Source organism: Microtus ochrogaster, unplaced genomic scaffold, assembly GCF_000317375.1.
Source record: "Microtus ochrogaster isolate Prairie Vole_2 unplaced genomic scaffold, MicOch1.0 UNK123, whole genome shotgun sequence".
NCBI classification, from domain to species: domain Eukaryota; kingdom Metazoa; phylum Chordata; class Mammalia; order Rodentia; family Cricetidae; genus Microtus; species Microtus ochrogaster.
In genome coordinates this window covers 583,796-602,137 of record NW_004949221.1, presented here as the reverse complement: position 1 = coordinate 602,137, position 18,342 = coordinate 583,796, and the positions used below count along the sequence as shown (strand labels likewise).

The following is an 18,342-nucleotide window of genomic DNA, read 5'->3' as shown; positions in this document are numbered from 1 at the left end:
GGAAAGGAATTTTTGGTGAAATTTGCATATAAATATTTCATGGATTTTTTTTTAGTAATTTCTTTTTAAAATACTCGTTATTAATATGCATTCATGCACATGCTGTGTGTGTAAGTAAGTCTGCGTGGGCATGTGCCATGGTGCACACATGAAAGTCAGAGGATGGCTCTCAGGAGTCGGTTATCTCCTTCCACTGTGAAATCTGAATAGGGTACTCGGCTTTCAGGGCTCTACCTGGGGCCCTCACCCACTGGTGACTTGTTTAATCTTCTCTAGAAACAGAAGCACGATTGAGGGTAAGGTGGAGAGAAATAGATGTTTTTTTTTTTCTCCTTCCTCTTTTGACTAAAACTGTAAACAAATCCATTTTATCTACCACAAACTAAAACTAAAGGAAAAAAATAACCTAATCAGATATTTCTGGGAGCCAAAGCTTCCCCCAGGTTGTTTCCCCAGGCAGGAATGTGTGTGTATGTTTATGTATCCACAGTCACTATCTCAGTTTATGTACCTAAACTCACTACTGGGAGGCAAGGACCCCCTCCCCACTTAGATTACTACTGGTTTCCTCCCTTTCATTTAATAAAGGTAATGGCAGAGTAGTAAAAGGTTAGGGTAGAACGTCCGAGCAGGTTGAAATCCAGTCCCATGTCTTCATGCACAACACAGATCAAATGAATGAAACTTTTGAACTCATCTATAAAGGGGGTCTAGCAATTGAAACACCTTTCACAAAATAGAATAAAAACTGAGGTGGGTACTGTGGTGAATGCCTGTGATCCCAGTGGTGTGTGAGAATTGTCTGTATTCTGTCAATCATGTTTTGAAGAAATGCTGATTGGCCAGGCATGTAGTATAGGTGGGTCAACCAGACAGGAAGTAGAGGTGAAACAATAAGAACAGAATTCTGGGAAGAAGAAAGCCGATTTTCCCCAGTCCTGCCCAGACCACAGAAGAAGCCAGATGTAATCTACCCTGCTGAGAAAGGTACCTAGCCATGTGGCTAACATAGATAAGAATAATGGGTTAATATAAGCTACAAGAGCCAATAAGAAGCCTGAGCTAATGAGTCAATAAGTTTATAATTAATGCAGACTCTCTGTGTGATTTTTCTTTAGAGGCTTACCAGCTGTGGGAACTGGGCAGGACAGAAACCCCACAAGCCGGCCCCTCATGATACAACCCGGGATGCTGGGAGTGGAGGCAAGACTGTTGTAAGTTTGGAGCAAGCCTGGGTGGTATGGCGTTTTGTAGTGAGATTTAAGTAAACTGCCTGTAGGGGATTAAAATGTACCTGGAATGTAGAAAGAGCTAGGAAACAACAGATGCTCTTTTTGTTGCCTTCCACAGTTCTGAGTCCATGAAGTGGTCCCACAGATATATTTAGAGAAATAACATGATTGGGCAACATGTGTGCTTAGAATCTCTTTTATTTTCTTAAAGATAAAGCCTAATGGGAGTGGACTGAGAAGCTGTTGATAATAGCACTGGGACCTGTTTCTACTGCATGTTCTGGGCTTTTTGGGACCCTAGTCCATTTGGATGCACACCTTCCTAGGCCTGGATGGATGGGGGGGCCTTGGACTTCCCACAAGGCAGGGTACCCTGCCCTCTCTTAAGGAGGGAGGGGAGGAAGGAGGGTAAGTGGGGGAATGGGAGGGGAATGGGAGGAGGGAAGGAAGTGTAATTTTTGAATGAAAAAAAAAAGATAAAGCCAAACCACCAGAGAAGTTCTTTTTAATGCTATGGGCATCTATTAACATAGAAACATATAACTGACCAAAGTGGTCAGTGTTGATGGACAGCTCAGCCTTCAGTTGGACAGCTTGTCGCTCCCTCCAGGGCTCAAGGAACACCACAGAGGGGCTGGAGTGATGGTTCAGCAGTTAAGAGAACTTGCCATTCTTGGTTGAGACCCTCATTTGGTTGCTAATACCCACATGGTACCTTCCAACAGCTGTCTGTAACTCTAATTCCAGGGCTCTTGATGCCCTTTTGTAGCTACTGTAGGTACTATATGTATGTGGTATGCATAAATGAAGGCAAAGATAAAGATAAAAATGAAGATAAAGTCAAATAAATACTAAAATATAAAGGAACATTTATAGAAGAGGGACCCCAAAGAATCTAGGAGTCAGAAGATGTGGAAATAGTCACCAAAAGGATGTCATCTGGGTATAGTCTTTGCCTGTGTGTATTCACTGAAGCTATGCTTACCTCAGTTACCCCAGGAATTCCAGATGCCAGTCTTAATTCCCACATGGTGGCTTCACAGTACCAAATAATAAACACAGCCCACCTTTGTTTACCTTGTTTACTTAAGATTTTATTTCTGTCTACGCGTGTGCTTGTGTGAGAGTGCATGTACATATAGGTGTCTGTGGAGCTCAGAAAGTGGCATCATGCTACTTGGAGCTTGAGTTAAAGGTAGGTGTAGCCTCCTGACGTAGGTGTCCTCTTGCGAGAGTAGTAAACATTCTTTATCACTTAGCTACCCTTTCCAGCTCCAGGCTGGTTCAGTTTGAAAGAGTCTAGTACTACTTCAAGGTACATAATTTCTGAGGAAGTTTGTTGTGTATCTTTTTCAGACTGAGAGTTTCCTTGTTGCGTTTTTCAAGTGTCATGTACACATAGGTAGTCCCTCCATAGCCACGACAGTGATGATGTACCAGTTGATCAGCAAAATGAACACAACTGCTCAAGGTTTCATGAAAAGGTGGCTTACTTAATGTTCCCCATTTTATTAGGCATGCCTGGCACAGTGATGCCATGTTTAAATTCAACCCTCCTTCAGATTTGGCAAGTAGAATCTCTCTTGGCAGGTCAGGATAGCTAGTGTTACCTGATACTTGGGCCAGAGATGGTGTTCATGGAGGACATGGGCGGGCACAAATAAACTTTAACAGAACAGTTCTCTGCTATGTCCCAGTCAAGGTAAGGAGGAACCAAATCAATGAGAAACACTTTCTACTTGATAAGAAAACCATAGGTAGTTATGACGGAACACCTGATGGCCATAGCCTGTACAACTGTTGGCCAGGGTGAGGCTAGGGAGACAGCACAATGCTTCCTGTGTTTACTTCCTGGTTTTCCCTTGGTAAAGTATAGAATTATGAGAGCCCGTAGGGTGTGAGTGTTGGGCACAGGGAAGATAGGCCCCTAGATCCAACTCCTGCTTGCGTTCATGATGTTGGGATGCCCTGATTCATGGGGAGAACAGTTAGTGACCAAAAGGCAGTATCTATCTAGGCTTCCTGTTCCCCTGACTCTAGCTAGGGCCATGCTGAAAAGCCAGATGAAGCCCAGATTTTTGAGTGAAATCCTGTTGAAAGTCTGAATTTCTTTTGAGGGCTGAGTCCACGTAGCCTGAGAACAGAAGGGCAGGTAAGTCCTTAGAATAAGTTGTGAAGGTTGGCTCATATTAGGCAAGAGAGGTGGAGTTAGAGGGACAAAGAGTGATAGGGTGACTGTGGAAATGATCTTGGAGTCTAAACTTGTATTTGGGACATTAGATTCTAACTCCTCTCTAGAGTAACCCTTGTGGCCACCTTCTGGGTCCTATGGATTTTGTCTAGATGGAGAGATACTTGTTTTTATGTACATATCTCATTTTTTCCCTCCCACTCATCTTCCCTCCTTCTCTGTTTCTCTCTGTGTGTACCTCTCCATATATGTATCTGTCTTTGTTGTCAATCTGTCTGTCTGTCTGTCTGTCTGTCTGTCTGTGTGTATGCATGCACATGTGTATGATTTTAGTATCTGACAAGGTCAGAAGAGTGCATCAGATCCCCAGGAGCTAGAGTTAGGGACGACTGTGAGACATCAAACATGGGCACTGGAATTTGAATTTTGATGCTTTGCATGAGCTGTAAGCACTCTTAGCCACAAAACCATCTCTTTAGCTTTGAAAAGACCATTTCAGATTAAGGGTAACGATGCTCTGGACATCATTAGGGTTCTGAACAATGCCAAAGCCATTCATCTTTTTCCACAACAGCAGACCATTCAGGATTTTATCATGGTGACAGCTGATGTCTTTGAATTGGACACACCCAGCAGTTGCCCAGCCACAAGTTCGACTCTAATGTCCAGAGATGGTATGATGATTAGTTTAAATTGTGAACTAAACAAAACCTAGAATCATCTGGGAAGATACTATCATTGATGGATTTTCTACATTGGGCTGGTCTGTGGTCAGGTATTGGGGGCTTGTGTGAAGATTCAGCTGGCAGTGGGTGGCACCCTTCTTTAATCAGGGGCTCCTGAAGTAAGTAAGAGTGGAGAAATCAAACCAACACTGACATTTATTTCTCCCTGTTCTTAAATATAGATATGATGTGACTAGGTGCTTCAAACTTGTGCCACAGTGAGTTCTGAGCTGCGGTGGACTGTAAACTGGAACTGCAGCCTAAAATTTAATATTTTTCTCTCCAGATTTGCTTTTTGTCTGGATCTTTAATCATTGCAATAGAAATGGATCTAGAACGGATAAGAAAATAAATTTTCCCATGTAAAAAATTTTCTGTGTTTAAGTACAGAACAAGGGCATTGAGAAGGCAAAACAAAAAAAAACAACCAAACAAACAACAACAAAACAACAACAACAAAACAAACCTTATATACAGCTAGTACTCCCTATGGTACAAGGACTACCATTAGCTTCCAAGAGATTTGTGCTAGTTTCTTGGAGGAGCTTGGGTATGTCTTCCTTTGGTGATACTTAGGGTTTCAGGTTGCTAAGTTCCCACAGAATAAAGGGTCAAGGTCTTAAGGTTAGGTTGTTTGTGGAGAGTTAGAGCAGCATGTTTTCTGTGACTGACATGAGCTCAGAGTTTCAGCATTTGGTGACCAGTGGGAAGTCTATGAAACCTTTGGGATACAGTGTCTAACTGGTAGACACGGGCCACTGGAGGTGGGCCTTTGAAAGTTATAGCCTGGTATCGTTTCCAGCCATGATCCCAGTTTCCTGATCCACTAAGATGTGAACAAGATACACTGAAAACTCCTGATATACAGGCCTTCAAGTGAGCCCACAACTTCAGGCATGGATCTTGTGATGGGCAACTGGTGACTCTTCGTTGATTGATTTCAAAGAAAGGAGAGTCTCATGACTAAGCTAGTCTACAAGGGGAAGTGACTTGCTTAGGTCACTGAAGCTGTGGGAGACTGAACCAGAGGAGGAACTTACTGTAAATCCTGACTTTAGAGCCAGTGTTTCTGTAGCCCTTTTAGCTGTTGATGCTGTTTGTTAGTTTGTTTGTGGAGACAAGGTTTCTTTGTGCATTCCTGGCTGCCCTGGAATTCTCTCTGTAGACAAGGCTGGACTTGAACTCACAGAGATCTGCTAGTCCCTACCTCCCAAGCTGCAGCCCTTCTAACATCTCAGTAACCAAGTTTTCATTGAACACCTGTTCAAGTGATCAAATTCATAGGAGAAGCAACTATGGACAATGGGATGAATGCAGAGTGGTGGGAATGTGGTTATGGGCTGTGAAGAGCCAATGTGGTGTGGCAGTTACAGGTACAGTGCAGCTATATCTTACAAAGGCAAGAATATTTTTTAGAACACCAAGCAATCTTTTTTTAAAATTTGTTTTTATTGAGCTATATATTTTTCTCCACTTCTCTCCTTTACTCTCCCCTCCCCTTCTACCCTTTCCCATGGTCACCACGTACCCAATTTACTCAGGAGATCCTGTCTTTTTCTACTTCCCATATAGATTAGATCTATGTATGTCTTTCTTAAGGTCCTTATTGTTGTCTAGGATCTCTGGAATTGTGAATTGTAGGCTGGTTTTCTTTGCTTCATGTTTAAAAACCACCTATGAGTGAGTACATATGATATTTGTCTTTCTGGGTCTGGGTTACCTCACTCAATATGATGTTTTCTAGAGCCATCCATTGGCCCACAAATTTCAAGGTATCCTTATTTTTTTTCTGCTGTGTAGTACTCCATTGTGTAAATGAACCACATTTCCCTTATTCGTTCTTTGGCTGAGGGGCATTTAGGTTGTTTTTAGGTTCTGGCTATGACAAACGATGCTGCTATGAACATAGTTGAGCACATGGCCTTGTGGTACGATTGAGCATCCTTTGGGTAAATACCCAAAAGTGGTATTGCTGGGTCTTGAGGTAAGGTGTTTCCTAATTTTCTGAGAAATTGCCATACTGATATCCAACAGGGCTGTACCGGTTTGTACTCCCACCAGCAATGAATGAGTGTTTCCTTTACACCACATCCTCTCCAGCATAAGTTGTCATCAGTGGTTTTTATCTTGGCATTTTTATCTTGGCATAGAGGTGTAAGATAGAATTTCAGAATTGCTTTGATTTGCATTTCTCTGATGGCTAAGGATGCTGAACATTTCCTTATGTGTCTTTCAGCCATTTTAGATTCATCTATGGAGAGTTCTCTGTTTAGTTCTGTATCCCATTTTTTATTGGATTATTTGTTCATCAAAAGAACGTTTTTTTGAGTTCTTTGTGTATTTTGGAGATTGGCCCTCTGTTCGATGTGGGGTTAGTGAAGATCTTTTTCCATTCTGTAGGCTGTCGTTTTTGCCTTGTTGACCATGTCTTTTGCTTTGCGGAAGCTTCTCAGTTTCAGGAGGTCCCATCTATTAATTTTTTTTTTTATCTCAGTGTCAGTGTTACTCGGGTTATAATTAGGAAGTGGTCTCCTTGTCAACGTGTTCAAGCACTTTCTCTTCTATGAGGCTCAGTGTGGTTGGTTTTATGTTGAGGTCTTTGATCCATTTGGACTTGGGTTTTGTGCACAATGATAGATATGGGTCTATTTTCATTCTTCTACATGTTGATATCCAGTTATGCTATTTGTTGAATATGATGTCTTTTTTCCATTTTGTATTTTTTTTGCTTCTTTGTTAAAAATTAGGTGTTTGTAGGTGTGTGGATTGATATCCGGGTCTTTAATTCTGTTCCATTGGAAAACAAGCAGTCTTGATCCTTGCTATCTGCCATCTCCCCCGCCACAAAATTTGCTCATGGAATTGGAGAAAAATGTACATTACTAAGTGAAAGAAGCCAGTCTCACATGGTACACAGTACAATATGAGCTACAGATCCTGATGACAGTAATGTGTATCTGTATCTTTTTCACAAAGTAGACCACTCTGGTGGAGCAGAGCAGGGCAGGGAGGACACCAGAAACGCTATTCACCTTCTGTTCAGTTTTTCTGTGAACCTCAAGTCTCTATTAAAATCTACTTTTCTCTGAATGTGGCTGGGACAGTCTGAGGGGCCACTGACAGTGGGGCCAGGATTTATCTTTACTGCTTGAATTGGGTTTTTGGAGCTTGTTCTCTTTGTAGAGATAACTTGCTCAGCCTAGATATAGTTGGGAGGGTCTTGATCCTGCTTCAAAGCAATATGCTAGACTTTGTTGACTCCCCATAAGAAGCCCTACAGTCTCTGAGGAGTGGATAGGGCTGGAGTGGGGGAGAAGGTGGAGGGAGAATGAAGGGAGGGAGTGGGAACGAGGACTGGTATGTAAAATTTCAATTAAATAATAATACTAAAACAACAGAATCAAATGAGTCATCTGAGTTTGACACCTTGTAGTGAACGTTTGTTTGGCCGGTGGGGCTCGTGACACAGCAAGAATTGCTCATTGTGTGGAAAATTTCTCAATGTGGTAAGACCAAAGGCAAGAAGAGTGAAATTTGAGACAAGTGGGTGCTTCTGCTCCTCTGAGAAATCTGCAGAGGAAAAGAGCATACTGCCCTGCCTAGAGCATCCTTTCCTATACCTTTACCTGTTATTTCAAGTCTCAGAAATATAGTGTCTATAGAGTTAGGCCTAGTAAAGATAGTGCTAGTTGGAGCCTTCCTGTGGTGGGAACTGGCCCTGGGCATGTAGACCACCTACTCCTCCACTTAGTGGGGGCTGTGGGAGAAGAAGGATGACAAAACTCAGGTGAGCGTGCTTCCATTACCAGGTTTATGTGTTACAGTCTGGAAGGCTGGATCCTTATCTATGAGGTGTAGCCAAGAGTGGATGGTGGATGAAGCGGGGGAGCACTGCACCATATTGCTCTTCATGCCCTATTTCTGGTTCAGCACAGCTGGCATAGGAAAATCCTTCCCCTAATACTCGGAATCTGTTCTCCTGTCTTTCTTTTTTTATTTAAAAGTTTCTTTTTTATTTTACATACCAAACACAGTTCTCCTTCCCCCCTCCTCTGACTCACTTCCACCTCCCCTCCCCCCAACTCCTCTTCCACTTCTCCTTTAGGGTAAGGCCTCCCATAGGGAGTCTACAAAGTCTAGCATATCAAGTTGAGGCAAGGCCAAACCTCTCCCCACTTTACCATGTCTGAGCAAAGAATGTCTCTATAGGCTTTAAAAAGCTAGTTCATGCACCGGTGATAAATCCTGGTCTTATTGGCCCCCACAGGCTGCCCAAGCCACAGCTGTTCTCCTGTCTTAACACGGAGATCCTGGAGATCCCGCTGCAGTTGGCTAAAAAGAAGAGCTGGTGTGACTGGAGTTTCTCTGGGAATGGCCCTGAAGCTAAAACCAGAAGACATGCTGATCATTCTCAGGGACTTCCCCTAAATCTATGGTTTAAGCTGAGTGTGTGTAACCAGAGAAGCCGTATGTCCACTTGGTGCAGGGAGCTCATAGGTCTGTGAGCTCTTCAGATTAGGAGAAGACAGGTCCCTCAGTCAGATTTCTGACACCTCAGTAACATTCAACATAGAGACGCTTATGAGCACGTGATTGATTCATTATCACCTCCTTCAGATTGGTGTTGCTAGTTCTGGGACTCCACCGCTTCTCAGCTGCAAGTTTTTCCTCTGTGAACAGAAAAGGGAACATTAGCTCTTCACTAGGCCCATGCTGCCCTCAGAGTCCAAACATCAGGAATCTAAAGGGAAATTCGATTTTTCTGGTGCTCTCACTACATTCTGAATCACGTACAAGCAGTCTCAGAACACCTACAATTCAGGCTGGCTGCCAGTGAAACTCCTCCAGTGCTCTTACAAGTTTAACTTGACAAGACAGAGCCGTCAGTCTTCAAGCAATAACTCATGCTATAGCAGTGAACAGATAGAACAAAGGACTGTTTATGCATTCTCATAAGTATAAATGCATCATGCAGTAAAAATGACTGCATAACAGAGACATATATGCAGCCCCCTCCATGATGTTGAGTGGCCGCATGAAAGTTGTGATGTTTAGTGTTGTCTACTAGAGAGAATCTAGCATCATCTAGAAGAGGGGTCTCTGGGCATATCTGTGATGAATTACTGTGATTTTGCTCATTGTGAGGGGAAGAATCACCCACTGTGGATGTCTCCATTTCCTGGATATGATCTGGGAATAAACAAAGAACAAGCTGAGTAGCAGCAAGCATCCATGACACTCATCTCTCTGATTGTGGGTGCAACATAACCAGATGACTCAAACTCCTGCCACTGTGACTTACTTACCATAATGCACCTTGAACTGTGAGCTAAAATAATTCCTGTCTCCATTAAGTTCCACTTGCTGAGGTGTGCTATCACAAAAAAAAGAGAAGAAACAAAATGCTTATGACTTCTCTCTTGTGTCCAGTTCTTGTTGGTAACATGTGAATAGAGTCACTCATACCTTTCTCCAGCCGGTGGTTTCATTCCCCACTGAGGCTTGAGTGAATTATTGTGAATGCAGTGGTTTAGTTTGGAAGGTCAGAAGTCCTAACTGTTGTTACTTGTGGGAGTGGGGGGGCTATCCAACATAGAGTCTCCTTCCTTTAATATCTATGTTCTAGAATCTTCAATGGAATTTAAAAATTATTTTAAAAATTATTTTTGTATATGTGTGTGAATTTATGCCATTTATTCACAGAATATGTGTGTGTGTGTGTGTGTGCGTGTGTGTGTGAGAGAGAGTTTATACAATGTGTGCACAGATGGCTGTGGATATCAACAGAGGATGTTAAATCCTTCAGGGCAAGAGTACAGGAAGCTGTGGGCTGCCCAACATGGGTCTCCTGCAAGAGCAACAAGCATGCCTAACCACAGAACATCTTTCAGGCCTCCACGATATTAGGATTCAACATGTAAGCTTTGATGGAGGAAGGCACACAACTGTTCAATTTATAAAGAGAGTAACAGAGGAGACCTCAAGAAAAAATTTTTTAAATCAATTTTGCCAGTGACCATGTCAGAGGAGCAGGTGGCAATTGAAGTCAAAATTGTCAGTCAAAGAGGAGGAAAATCCCTTATGGGTGATTCTCAGATAGGCAAGGCCTCCCAAGACCACAGACTCTCTTCTCTTTCTGCTGTGCCCTTACATGTTTGCCACTGCTATCTTTCTTTGGTATCTGACATGGTGTGAAGGGGTGTGTGGAGATTATCACTGCATGTACTGTAGTGTGCTTATCTCATGGAAACATCCTGTTCTATTGGATATTTTTACCAGTGTATTATTATGGAGATTATTTCTTCTTAAATTGTACTCTCTAATTGATAATAATAATGTTAATTTAAATTGAATTTTCATGATAAAAAGTCAAACAAGGAAGTGACACACACCTACGACACATGAGTTTCTATTGAGGAGCCATACAGACTGTTGCTCAGGTCAATAATTAGAAAAAATAATTGAGTCCCCGTAGCCCAGCTAGTTGAAATTCTTCTAGTCTTAATGTTGGGAGGTGTGTTCACAGGCTTTGGAGTGCATCATAGCTGAAACAAAGCTTTGAAAATAACTTGAGGTTAGACTAGATATTTTGGTCAAATAGGTTTGAGATGAAAAATCATAGAAAATAATCTAAAATTTACAAGGGCATATAGCTAAATTATAGATCCATTAGGTTAGGGTCACAAACACAAAGCAGCCCAAGTTTTACTAGATGATATACTTTCCTTGCTAGAATTGGTTCGTGATCAAAGGTGATGATTAATTCCTTGTACCTATTTTGCCCTCAACCTCCTGACATAAGGAACTATTGATGAGTGGGCATGCACCCTAAAGATTTAAAGTGAATCTAAATATTTTCCATATATAAAAGTTTAGGTTTGTGATTCCTTTAAAATTTCTTATAAGATTACCTTTCAAGATAAATAATAAAGCTATTGATTCTTTTTTTGTAACTGTAATACACAAACTGCCAACAAAAGAAGCCAGAAGATGGGAGGAGTGCTGTGAAATGCTGAACAGAGAGGGCTATTAGGTCATGAACTTTGGGGACTTGCATAAGATCAAGCCAGTTGAAAGGCCAATATGGATGGGGTAAAGGCTCTCTAGGTCCCACTTCCAGCTTATTTTTGATTGGCAATTGATGGCTTCCATGAGAGGGAGAGTAAGTTTACTTTAAGGATGTGATTCATGATAGGTTGACTATGCTCCAGTGGATGTCTCTACATCTATGAATATTTGGGTATCACTAATTTTATTCAGTGTCTATAAACAAAAAAGCAAGCAAAGAAACAAACCCAACACTGCTTGGTGGCACATTCTTGCCATTCCATAACTTAGGAGGTAAAATCAGGCAGGTCTGGAATTCAAGGTCATCTCTGACTATATAGTGAATTAAAGGCTGCCTAGCTATATGACATAATGTCTTTAAATGAAGGAGAAAAAGAAAGAGGCAAAAGAGGAGGAGGAGACATTAAAAAGAATGCTATTATATATACATATATAATATATATAATTTAGTTCCGTTCTGTAGAGTCTATGAATTTCTCTGTTGAGGCTTGAGATACATGGTAATCTACAGGTATAACAATAAGTCATTAGGAGTTGGCTTATACTGCGTTTTTTAATTTTCATACATGCAGCCAAAACATACACATCTAACAAAATGAAAAATATGTTAAAAAGATAAAAAGTTTAAAGGGTTTAAACTTAACAGTAGAGTGCCTGCCTGGCATGTGGGAGACCCTAAACTTATTCCTTACTACTGAAAGAACCAAGAGAGGGAGTGCAGAAGTAGAGAGTAAGGGAATAAGCGAAGGAGGGAGGGGTAGGAATTCCAAGTTGGAAAGTTTCAAGTTTAACAACTCAGCAATTTTCTAGGGATCCCAACTCTCATGTTTGGTTAGTATTTTGGTAATGTTATTCCATTCTGTTTCACAATGACTCTATGTGTGACTTACGGACATTACATCTTGATGATGTTGCCAATGATAGAAGTAAAGGAGGGCAAAGGTCTTGTGAAACCTCTCCCTCTTTTATTAAAGAATAGATTGATTACCAGTAACCCTCAATGCATAAAATTTACTTCACCATGAGTATTATTTGGCCTTACTGGTCATATGAGATGCTTTGGAAAAGCTGGGGCTGCGTGGTTAGGTAGGACCATTGCAAGATCAAGACTTCTGTGAACCACAGGTTGGACTGTTAAAATGTCTCAGTTGAAATTTCATTTCCTGGGGCTGGAATGATGACTCAGTGGTTAAGAGCATTGCCTGCTCTTCCAAAGGTTCCTGAGTTCAATTCCCAGTGACCACATGGTGGCTCAGAACCATCTGTAATGAGATCTGGTGCCTTCTTCTGGCCTGTAGGCATACATGCAGATAGAATATTGTATACAGAATAAATAAAAAAAATTACAAAAAATTCATTTCCTTCCTGTTCATGTTCCCAGGCTCAGAACAGAGCTACTTACACAGAGCTAGGTTTTTATTAGGAGGAATATTGAGCACAAACTGTTTAGTCAACCACCACCAGTGTCAGGAAGTGGCAAGGTGCATAGGAGTCACCATGACTGTCTTCAGATGCAGAAGACCTTAGAGACACTGTGGGAGGATATCTCTCCTCTCCCTGGGCTCATGGCATGCAAAGTGCTGCCTTTTCTGGTCTTGACATAAAGGTATCTATCCGACCTCAATCCCTAGGTCTGTCTCTTATCTATGCAGTCCCTTTAGGATTTTATGTTACTCTGTCCCCCCTCCAGTTTTATTTCCTCTACAGTATCTTCAGAGCCTGGATTCTTTCTTCTATCTCTCGTATTCTGTCGGTTATATTTGTCTCTGAAGTTCCTGTTTGTTTACCCAGATTTTCCATATCTAGCCATCCCTCGCTTTGTGTTTTCTTCATTGCCTCCATTTCAGTTTTCAAGTCTTTTTTTAATTTTAATTTTTATTTATTTTATTCTCAGTTATTTTAAAAGAAAAAAAATATATCTGATAAGTGAAGAAAAGCAGCAGATCTTCTCTAACACCAAACTCCTCAGGAAAAAGGAGTAACCATTAATCTGAGGAGGGTGGATTGAGATGCATTGAGCAATGCCCATATGTGTAGCTGGCTGCTTCTATTAAACATCTAGAGAACAGGCAATGTTTTTTTTTCTTTCTTTTTTTTTCTTTTTTTTAGTTTTCAAGTCTTGAACTGTTTCCATTACCTGTTTGATTGCTTTTTCTTGATTTTCTTGGGTATATTTGAGGGATTTATTCATTTCTTCTACCTTTTTGTTAGTCTTCTCATCCATTTTTTTTTTCTTTTTTTTTTTTTTTGAGAGCAGCCACTGATCTTAATTCTGGTCAAGATCTCACACACCGATAGCCAAACGGGCCAGGCCCCCTTGACCGCGGTCACACTTGCATATGTGATCGTTTAAAAAAATAACTATGAAAAGGCAGCTCTCTCCTGTTCCTGGAGTGGTCTGACAGCAGCTATGTGTGTCTATGCATCTGGCACAGTTCCGAAATTGCACCAAAAGGATCTGGAAGCACTTGGTTTGGTCTGAGACAAAACAAAAGGTCACGGAGGAGGCTGGCCTTCTGGGCTCACATCTCCGAGTCGGCATACATGCCATTGGTCAGGTAGTCCACCTGTGTGTAGTCCTTCTTCTTGTAGCTCTCATAGGCTTGCAGGGCAAACATCGCTAGGACTGCGATGAACAGGGTCACCCCAAAAACGAGCACCACCAGAAGCAACATTTTGTTCACTAAGGATGGGGTGAGGGGCTCAGGGGTGAATACTAGGTACTGGCCTTGGGTGCTGAGCTGACACGAGTTTGTGGTCCCCGGAGCTCCTGGGTGTTAGCCCAGCAGAGGAAGTACCAGCTGTGGCTTTGGTCTCCACCCTCTCCGTTGTCAGGGGTGTGCCTCCCACTTATCCCCTGGGTAGATAATGCAGGGCTTGGCTGCGTGGTGAGTGTTGTGGTTTCCACTCTGGGGTCGGGCTGGTAGGAGGCACTGGCTTTGTGCTGGCAGTTGGCTCCTTGGTTTGTATCTGAGTGGTGGTCACTACTGTCGAGGACGTTGAGCCTTGAGCGTACACAGAGTGGGTGGTGGTGGGCTCCAGGGTGGTATTTGAAGGACCAGGTGTTGAGCTGCCAGCTGTGGTATGCACTGGCTGTTCTGTTGTCACCTGGATGGTGGTACCTTGGGTTTGGGCACCTGAAGTGGGGATGGGGCTCATGGTGGATGTGTTAGTAGGTGTGCTTTCGGCAGGACTCAGAGTCCTCGTGGGACCACTTGTGTTTATGGTGCCTGCAGCAACAGTCGTGGTATGTGGGGCCACTGTTGCCACTGTGGCTGTTCTTGGTGATGTGCTGGCATCTGTACTTGGCACTTCTGCATGTGGTGTGCTGTGAGGGGGAAGTCCAGCAGTGGTGGTGGGTGGAGATAGCGCCACAGTCTCGGGCCCTGATGATGGAGGTGGTGTAAGGGAACTGGAGGTCACACTGCCCGTCGTGCCTTCTCTGGTGGTCGGAGTGCTCGTGTTTGTCCAGTGTGTTGTCATCTCTGCTGTCACTCTGGTCGAGTTCGGGATAGCTGCCCAGGTCCCCGTGGTCGGCGTGACAGGAGCAGGCGGCACTGTGGCTGTTCTCGGACCTGTGTCCCTAGTCACAGTTTGCTTCACGGCTTTAGGCCGCACCTTGGTCTCTACTAAGTGTCGCGGCTCCTCAGTCACGCTATGGCTTCTAGATAAAGGCATGGAGGAAGTCCAAACCAGCACCAGGGCTGTCCACATCTTGCTGGTGAGCTGGAAGCAAGGCTGGTGGTCTCTGAGCCAGCCAGCCCCTCAGGCTGTCCACAGTTGCCTTCTGCTTGGCCCAGGGATCAGAGGTATCTGCTCAGTGCAGACTGGGAGGCCAGGCTGATGATGTCCTCCTTGGGCAGCTGTGGGCTTGGCATCCTGTACTTGGCATATTAAGTCTGGCTTTGCAGGGGAGAGCAGCTGGGCAGGGCACTCCCAGGCCATGGCATTGGCTGAGGCATTGGTGTAGGACAGAGGCAGATCCTCCTCTGCGATGCCAGACACACCCCAGCGCTACAGGCCTGTGGCCCTCGCTCCGCAGTGTTGCCACTTCAGTGATTCAGCCCCGCGCCGGGACGTGGACCGCAGCCACACCCAGTTAACTCAGCTTGGGGGTGAGCCCTCATCCATTTCTTTAAAGGAGTTTTTCACGTCCTGTTTAATGTTATCTATCACTTTCATAGTGTTACATTTAAAGTCAATTTCTTCTACTTCTTCTGAATTAGGGTGATCAAGTCTTCCTGTCGCATGATCACTGGATTCTGGTGTTATCATGTTGCTTTTTAGGTTGTTGGAGGAATTCTTGCATCGGCACCTGCCCATCTCTTCCTTCAAATGTGGTCAGGAGAGTCTTGATGGTTTGGTCCGATCTTTGCTGTGGCTAACTGTGTACTTGTTTTTTTTTTTCTTGTTCTTCCCTCTTTTAGGTCCCCTTAGCACTGGAGTTGGCTCTCAGATCCCCTCCTCCCTGAAGTAGGCTGTGGCGGTGGATCTAAAGACCCCGCAGATGGAAAGGAGTGCTTGGGGTCAAGCTGGGATGGAATAAGTAGAGAAAGACAGGGAGAAGCCCTGCTGAATGGCCAGAAAGTTTAGGGGATTGGAGGGTGCCTGTACTTGGTTCCCAGGGTGTCCAGCTAGAGGGGCGGGCACACACTTATCACTCCAGATGCATCTCCTGGTACTGGATCAGGGCCACTTACTGGCCAAGGACCTTGCAGACAAAAGGGTAGGCTTGGTAGGTGCTGGCTCAGAGGAACAAAGAAACCCCTGCAGTCATTGCACTCACCACTGTGTCCTCAGACCCTCAGCCTGTAAGCAGGCTGAGTTCCCCTTTCCAGTTTTAATGGTACTGCATGAATATAGAGAGGGATGGAGAGAGAGATGGGTGGATAGAGAGGGAGGAGGAGGGGACAGGTAAAGGGAGGAGAAAAAGGAAGAGGGAGGAGACAGAAAGTGAGAGGGAAAAAAAGAGGCAGGGATGAGAGGGATAGGGAGCTGGCTAGTGTTTTGTCAACTTGACACAAGCCACAGTAATTTGGGAAGAGAAAACCTCAATTAAGGAAATGCACCCATTAGATTGGCCTGTGGGTAAATCTCTGAGTCATTTTCTTGATTATTGATGGATGTGGATGGCCGTAGCCCAGTGTGAGAATGATAGTTCTGGGCTGTAAAAGAAAGAAGACTGGGTAAATCATAAGAGCAAGCCAGTAAGAGGTATTCTTCCACAGGCTCTGTTTCAGTTCCTGTCTCCAGGCTTCTGTCTTGAGTTCCTGCCCTGACTTCCTTCAGTGATAGTGTTTTGTGGAAGTCTAAGATGAAATAAACCCTTTTCTCTCCACATTACTTTTGCTCATATTTTATCGCAACAATAGAAAACCTAGCTAAAACAGAGAAAAGGATAAAACCTGTTCTTTTAACATTTTAACTGTGCAGTTCTGTTTTATTGACTATGGTATTATGTTGTCTTAGACTTATTCTTACTGATTGACTAACATTTTTGTCTATTGATAGATACCTTCCCCACTTTTTTCCTTCTAGTAGACAGCATTCTAAACTTTGCTTTTATGAATTTGACTTCTTTAACTACTTTATGGGTTTTGTGACAGACTCTTGCTATATAGCTCAGACTGGTTTAGAACTCACTATGTAGTGAAGATTGGCCTTGCACTCATGGTGATCTTCTGTTCATCCTCCCAAGTGCACAAATTTCAGGCATGGATCGGAATGTGCAGCTTGAATATGACTACTTAATATACTTCATGTGAGGTAACAATGCAGTGCCTTCCCTTCTGAGGCTGTTTACTGGGTCAAGCCGTTTCTTGAAGGTCCAGCCATTCTTTGGACAATTTCCCCATCATAGCTCTTGTGAATAGTGTTGCAATGATTCCATAAGTACTGACAGCTCACTTCCATTCTTTTATTCCCTTACTTGGGTTCTATTTTTAATTTCTCATTTTGTGACATCTTCATGCTATTTCAATAGAGGAAGAGCTTTTCCCCCTCTGATTTACACATTTTTTTCCATCAGTGGCATGGAAGGAGGGCCTCAGGTCCCTGAAAATGATTGTGACTCATTCTCTCAGAGGCAGCTTTTCTTATAACAGTTGGGGCCCTGGGTTCCTGTTAAGAGCATGAAAAAGATCCAATTTCTCTACTCCTGGCAACATTTGTTATCTTTAAAAAATATCATCTGAGGCTGGAGAGATAATTTAGTGGTTAAGAGCACTAGTTGCTCTTCCAGAGGACCCATGTTCAATTCCCAACATCCACCTGACAACTCACAACTGTTTGCAACTCCAATTCCAGAGGAAGCAGCACCCTCACACAGATACATAGACAGGTGAGACACCAATGCACATAAAATAAAAATAAGTCTTAAAAATATCATCTGGGTCAATGAGATTGCCCAGTGGATAAAAATGCTTGCTCCCAAACCGGAGAACTCAAGTTTCATCCCCAGGACCTATATAGTAGGATGAAAGAACCAACTTTGCCAAGTTGTCCTCTGACTGCTACATACACTGTGAAACACACACACACACACACACACACACACACACACACACACATATACACACACAGACACCAATATTATATAATAAGAAAGGCCATTATCTGTAGCAGGGCATATTTAACACGTCAAGTATCTGTTTAGGCTCTTCCAAATACCATAACAACAAACATTTAGGGAAGGCTTTATGATTTTCATTTTAAACATTAGGAAATGTGAGCTTTGGGTGTTGAAATGCCCAAAGATCAATGGTCACTGACTTCTACAATAATGACTGATGTGTAAATCTTATACTTCTGTGTCTCACATATTTATAACAAGACAAATATGTGGAGGAATGAGTTTGATTGCACCCAAACTCAGAGGCCTGCTGTATTTTTTAGAATATGACCCCTTCTCAAAGAGTCAGCCATTGAAGGAAAGCGTGGAAAGCCCAGAGGAGAAACCTCTTCCTCTTCATGTGAGGAAACTAATAGAGAAACCTTGTAATGAGCCCCAGCCCACACATCCTGCCTCTTGTGTCCACTGCAGGGCTTCAGTTTTCAGACCGGGTCAGACTGCTGAAGCTTGAGTCATGTCACTTCATTCTGCCACGGTGCTGGCCCTCGGTGAGTC

At 43.1% G+C, this 18,342-nt stretch overlaps 1 protein-coding gene and 1 pseudogene across 1 annotated transcript in view; one reads left to right on the top strand and one right to left on the bottom strand.

Annotated features, from left to right (window-relative positions):
- LOC113455798 (leukocyte-associated immunoglobulin-like receptor 1) overlaps positions 1-18,342 on the top strand; it is a 123,139-nt gene that overhangs the window by 37,161 nt on the left and 67,636 nt on the right. The window contains exon 3 of the mRNA XM_026778288.1: positions 18,259-18,335. Coding sequence (XP_026634089.1) covers positions 18,302-18,335 — 34 coding nt within the window. The 5' untranslated portion in view covers positions 18,259-18,301. The remainder of the gene's footprint in view (positions 1-18,258; positions 18,336-18,342) is intronic.
- On the bottom strand, positions 13,739-14,930 carry LOC101998123 (annotated as a pseudogene).